Below are 6,167 nucleotides of genomic sequence, written 5' to 3' on the forward strand. Positions count from 1 at the left end.
CACCTGCAAGCAGCAAAGAGAACACTGAGATATCTAAAAGGGACAGTGAATTATGGGATATTCTACAAGAAGGGAGAAGCTGAAGAACTCCTTGCATTCACTGATAGTGATTATGCAGGAGATATTGAGGATCGAAAAAGCACCTCTGGATATGTGTTTTTGATGAACTCAGGAGCTGTTGCATGGTCATCAAGGAAGCAACCATTGGTCACGTTATCAACCACTGAGGCTGAGTTTGTGGCAGCTGCAAATTGTGCATGTCAGACTATATGGATGAGAAGGATACTAGAGAAAATTGGCTATCAGCAGGAAGGAAGCACTGTAATCATGAGTGACAGCAGCTCTGCCATTAAAATTTCAAAAAATCCGGTCATGCATGGTAGAAGCAAGCACATAGATGTGAGGTTCCACTTTCTACGGGACTTGGTTAAAGATGATGTTATTAAGCTGGAATTCTGTGGCACAAAGGAACAAGTAGCTGATGTGATGACTAAACCACTGAAGTTAGATCAGTTTCAGAAATTGCGACAGATGCTGGGAGTATGTGAGGTTTCAGATAAACTAAATACTTAAAAGCATTTAGTTTAAGAGAGGGAATGATAAGTTATTTTTAGTTTCAGTTGAATTGACTTGTTAAAATAAGATCCCTAATTGTTAGGGTGTTAGTTGCAATAAATTCCTAGTTGTCAGGGTGTTAATTGCCCAAAATATTCCATTTCTGTTGCTTTGTAAAGGCTATTTAAAGCCACTTTCTTTAATCGAATGACAGACTGATTTCTCTCCAAAGCACAATACCTTACAACTTCAAGAGAGTTCGCAAGGCTCTCAAAGATGAACCATTTTTTGCTCCAAGAAGCTATACAGGATTTTATGTACTCTAATTAATATTTGTTGATCTGGAAATTCTGTTGATTAATTAGCTTCTCAAAGGTTTAATTCATTGCACTACTGATTGTAATGCTCTTGTAGCAGGTAGAACTATATATATAATATATAAAGACCCACAAAATTGAAATTTATGAAGATAAATAAGTAAATTTCATGTATAATACTTAATTATTGGCAATAAATGAATGAGGAAATAATAAGAAATAGGAACTTAAGAATAGCTAAACCATATGCGACTGATCAATAAATATTACATGTAAGGTTATATTATCCTATTGCGAAAAACTCTCTGCTGCTCATCCAAACTCTTTCATTTATTCTATATATATATATATTCTATCCTGTAATCAGTAATGCCTGGACAAATAGTTTATTCAGTCATGTTTGTCTTCTGGTACAAAAAGTTTCACCGATCGACCATTTAGTGGTTGTAGAGGTCTTGCATTTGTGTCCGAGTCCTGCAAAATGTTTATCAAATGATATCAGCATATATATCTAACAACAGCAGCAGCAGCAGCAGCTAATGAACAAACAAAGGTTGCAGTAAAGAATTAAAACTTGAAACAATCAATAATCAGGGAATTCTAGTTTCCCATTTGTTATGCATGGGAAATCATGGATAGGCCTGGGAACTCACATCATGAACAGCTACACGAAGCAACCTGACTTGTTCTCTTGTGGCAGTCCTCACCTGTCAGGGTAGATTGTAATATTTAGAACAAAATATAGCTACATCATGAATGAAAGCACATGTTTTTCTTATCAGGGCAGATCAAAACCTTTTTCACAATGGTCCACAGAACATTTTCAGTGCAAGGAGGAGTCGTGAGGGAGCCCAAGTATCTATAGTACTTTCTGCTGCCTATCTCAATGTTCCTTGGATCGACTACGCCAACCACGGTATCTCGTTCATTTGTGCCGGCAACGGATTCTAATTGTTCTGTCAACTAATTAACGAAACACAGGACAAGCACATGATTAGAGAAAATTAAAGATAGAGAGAGTTACAGAGAGACATCTAAATACACTACTCACAGATGACAGGAAAGAGTCTGGTCTTCCTATCTTGTACAGAATCCCAACAACAGCAACCTTTCCATCGAGGCTCTCATGAACCATGTGCGCCTCTAAAGCAAACCTGTATTCATATATAGAGAGAGTTACACACGTGAAAGATTTTGTGTCATCAGTTATATATGGCTATAAATATATTTATACATAGCGATAGAGAGAAAGAGAGGGATTGGATAATTGATATCAGATATATACCTCTTGCCATCGATTGTATGTTCAGAAGGTGAATGCCAGTGACACTGTTTGAGTACATATTCAGTTCCATTTATTTCAATAGTTCCTGCACCACTTTCCCATTTCAGCTGCATCAAAAGACAAAATTATTAAAATTAAACAAAGAAAACACAGCAGATTGTTATATAGAGAGAGCGAGAGATCATATATAGGGGTGGGGCAGATGCCTATTTCAATGCTACCTAGTTATTGCTTGTACATGGGTAGATAAACATATCTCACCGAACACCATTTTTTCAACATGACAAGGTTTCTGAAAACAATCTTGCAACTAATAAGGTGTAGCTGCAAGCCAAAATGCCTTTTGTCTTAAGTTTAACAGGATAAACTGGAATAGGTTACTGATAGTTATGCTGTAATTCTTCCTAGTTATTTTCTAATATTATAGGTTCAATCCTCCCTTAATTTCTTACCATAATATCATGTCCCCTATTCCTAAGAGTGGCATTGCCAGGCTTGTAACTTCTATTGAGTCTCCCCAAATAGGAGACTATATCAACTCTTTCGTTCAACAGATCAATAGGAGACTGCATAGATCCATTGCTACATGCAACCCATTCAGGGTGAATCCTTCCCCAGTGAGCCGGTCCCCTCTCACTATATGGATTGTAATCAAACTCCGTTTCATCCTCTGCACCATAACAGATGGGAAAAAAAAAACAATCAACCAACTTATAAATATAAATTATTCGCATGTTTGGTACGTACGTAGTAATAGATACAACTTAAAAATTGCTTCACAAAATAGTTGGAAAAAAAGAGAGTCGCATGCAAAACTATAGCTTATTCTGTTTTTTTTTTTTTTTTTCATGAAATTAATGAATGCTTTGTCAAGGATTATTTAAACTACAAAAATTAATAATTAAATTAAGCCCAAGAAAACAAAATACTTATATATGATACTAATCTGAAATGCAGTTGCTAGCTAAGAAACAACATGCTAGTTTATGTATGGAGAAAAGTTGAACAGAAATGCTTAAAAATTCAAGGCCGTGCATGTCTGTTGCCTACTGCATGTTTCATGTCATTGATCTCATAATTTTGTGTGCGTGCATCTATCTATACGTGTGTGGCGAACAAAATTAATATGAACAAGTGATGCGCCATGATAACCGCAGCCTGCTCACCAAGTTCTTGAGATGTTATCGGGAGGATATGCGAAACAAGAACGAGGAAGAAAGTGATCAAAAAGAGGAGCTGGATTGCTAGCTTTCCCATGTCTCAGAGACTAAACTACTTCGCAGTATTTTCTTCTTCTTTTTTGCTTCGGTATGCGACTTTGAAGTTGTTGTTCGACGATGAATGGAGAGGCATGTAATCTGCTTATTTATAGCTTCCATGTGCAATATGAACACCGGAAAAGCCAACTGCAACACGTTGACAGACGTTCACAATTGATGGTGCCCAGGTTTATGTACCTGACAGGTTTGAATTTTGAACATGGCAAGACAGAGAAAGTTGCAAGTCAACAATAGAATTATTTTCAGGAGTCATGTAATAACAGTACTGATAGAACTTTCACAATAAATCCATGTGGTATTCTCTCGATGTGTCCAAATTTAACAATTTCCTCAACCTTTAAACGTCTAAGATGACGAATCTTGGTTTGAAAAAATAAGGTTACGTGCTCGTTTATTTTGTTTATAATAATTGATAACTCGTTGCTGTCTGATGCCTGTTGGCTACGGTGGTACGGTGGGTAGCAGTCGGTAGCTTGGAGCTCATGTAGGAAGAAGAAATGTATATGTTTTTCATGAAATGTGCCGCATGACAGAAATTATTTGAATATTACTACATTTGGCACTCCTTTCTTAAATTGTTATAATTATTTTTCTATACCACCTTACTCTTACATTTCTTTAACTCACGCGCAGTCCTAGTTTTCTATCTACCCAACCAAAGCTATGGTGGTTGAGTTCGATCTCGCAATTCACTAATTGAGCAGAAGAAATATAAATATATAATATTTATATGAATCTTCTTAATTAGATGTTTCCTTTTCTTTTTTATGTTTGGATTTTAAGATTTTTTTTGTGTTAATGATCATCTCAACTCAATAGCTTAAGTTGTTAGGTGAGTTTAAAACTTGCACAGATCTATATTACATTGTGCTTAATTTTTATCAAATAAATAGGGATGGTGGGATTCAAACTCGTAATTGCTTGGTTATCAAGGCTCTAATACCATGTCAAAAAATCATCTCAACCCAATAATTTAAACTGTCAGGTGAGGTCTTTCAAGATATGATTTATATTATTTTTTAATATTTTTTAGTGATAAATTAAATTTTAACTGTTGGATCGATTGTCTCCTAAAAAAAATAACACAAACAGTGTTTTCAATGGAAAAGTTTCTATAATTGTCTGATAGCTTCTCCCTTAATTCTTGAAACTCGTATCTGTGTTTGGTGAACCACATCTAAAGCCTCTCCCTACCCTGATAACCACTGATTAATTTTATTTGTTTAGTGTTTTATGGAAGGGACCAGAAGGCGATGAAGATCAGTAGCAGTGATAGTAATGATAATAATATTAATGAAGAGTATGATGATTATGATAATAATAATAATGATATTATTTATTAATAATAATAGTAATAGTGATTTTGATTCTTTTTTTTTGAATAATTATTTTTAAAAAAAATTTATATGATTGAGATTTTTTTTATTTCATCGTTGTATATTTAATTTATTAGGAATTGAACTTTATAGTATTTCTAGATTAAATGTTTCAAGTCTAATGACTCAAGTCACAGATTTAAAAAAGTTATCACATTTTTTAAAAAGGCTTTATAATTTTTCTTATTTTTTATTGAGTTATTCTAATCATATAATCTGGACTGCGAATTTAGCAAGATATCTCGTGTTGGCTTAACTCTAATTAGCATTGTTATATATTTATTATGAAAGTTATTTATATATTTTTTTATTTCATTTTAATATCTAAATATTTTTTATATATAAAAATATAGTTTAGCCTCGCCGCTAATCGCGGGCAGCAAGTTACTGCATTCTAAACAAGAAATTTTTTTTATTATTATGATTTTGCAACAAGCATGACTCTAGTCCCCTCTCCTGATTAACTAACAAGCTCGATCGATACAATTTTTCCTTTTTAAGAGAACCTTCTATGTACCTTGAGGATTGATAAGCAAAACTAGTCAAATAATTTGAAAAAATCAATATTTGCATTTACTTGTTGGTTTGTTCCATTGGATGACGTGCATAGCTTAGTACAAGCTATCAGTTTTCAAATTAACAAATGTCTTTTTTTCTTACTTGACTTTTTGAATAAGCATTTGTTTTGTTTCTTGGAAATAATTTTTTTTTTTGTTTGTTTACCTTTAAAAACAAAAAATACTTTCCAGTTCAAGAAAAATTTGGCTTGGTTTCTAAAAAAGTATTTTTCTTTTATTTTAGACAGAAAACACTTTCTGGAAGTTGTGAAAAATTTAGAAATGTCATATTATTTGCTAATTATATCAAATTTGATCTTCAAATTTTTGATTGTTATATATATTTTGTTTTGAATATTTATTTTTTAATTTCATTCCTTAGAATTTAATTTTTATAATTGTTATTTACTTTTTCCTTATCATTTTTTAATTGAAATTTTTTATCTATCAAATTTGATCCTTATTCTTTTGATTGTTACTTATTTTATTTGAAATAATTTATGAAATGTTAATTATTATTATTTTAATTTCTTCATCTTTCAATTTTTTTATTTTTTAGATTTGATTTATATTATTTTGATTATTATTTATTTTATTTAAGATAATTTATGAAATTATTTTTTTTTTCAATTTCATTCTCATTCAACTTTTTAATTTGTAAGATTTGTTCCTTATTATTTTAATAAACTTGAAAAAAATAAAACATTAATAAGTTATTTTCCAGCTCATTTTATATGATATAACTAAACACTGAAAAATATTTTCTAATTTATTTTTCATTAACATTACCAAACATC

General features: G+C 32.1%; 1 protein-coding gene across 1 annotated transcript; it reads right to left on the bottom strand.

Moving 5' to 3' along the window:
• Window positions 1–1,009: 1,009 nt before the first annotated feature.
• Window positions 1,010–3,509, bottom strand: LOC18098216 (alpha carbonic anhydrase 7). Its single transcript, XM_006384862.3, has 7 exons — window positions 3,324–3,509; window positions 2,610–2,827; window positions 2,158–2,264; window positions 1,924–2,026; window positions 1,668–1,835; window positions 1,526–1,579; window positions 1,010–1,346 (listed from the first exon to the last, which is right to left on the bottom strand). The coding sequence occupies exons 1-7, from the start codon at window positions 3,412–3,414 to the stop codon at window positions 1,263–1,265; spliced, it is 825 nt and encodes a 274-aa protein (XP_006384924.1). The 5' UTR covers window positions 3,415–3,509; the 3' UTR covers window positions 1,010–1,262.
• Between the last annotated feature and the right edge of the window lie 2,658 nt (window positions 3,510–6,167).

This window comes from Populus trichocarpa, chromosome 4, assembly GCF_000002775.5.
Source record: "Populus trichocarpa isolate Nisqually-1 chromosome 4, P.trichocarpa_v4.1, whole genome shotgun sequence".
NCBI lineage: Eukaryota > Viridiplantae > Streptophyta > Magnoliopsida > Malpighiales > Salicaceae > Populus > Populus trichocarpa.

Excerpts from the sequence above, each read along its gene's own strand:
- LOC18098216 (XM_006384862.3), bottom strand. The coding sequence starts at position 3,414 with ATGGGAAAGCTAGCAATCCAGCTCCTCTTTTTGATCACTTTCTTCCTC. Across the intron at positions 2,027-2,157 it reads CATACAATCGATGGCAAGAG|GTTTGCTTTAGAGGCGCACA; the intron begins GTATATATCTGA and ends ATATGAATACAG. Across the intron at positions 1,347-1,525 it reads TTCGTGTAGCTGTTCATGAT|GACTCGGACACAAATGCAAG; the intron begins GTGAGTTCCCAG and ends AACATTTTGCAG.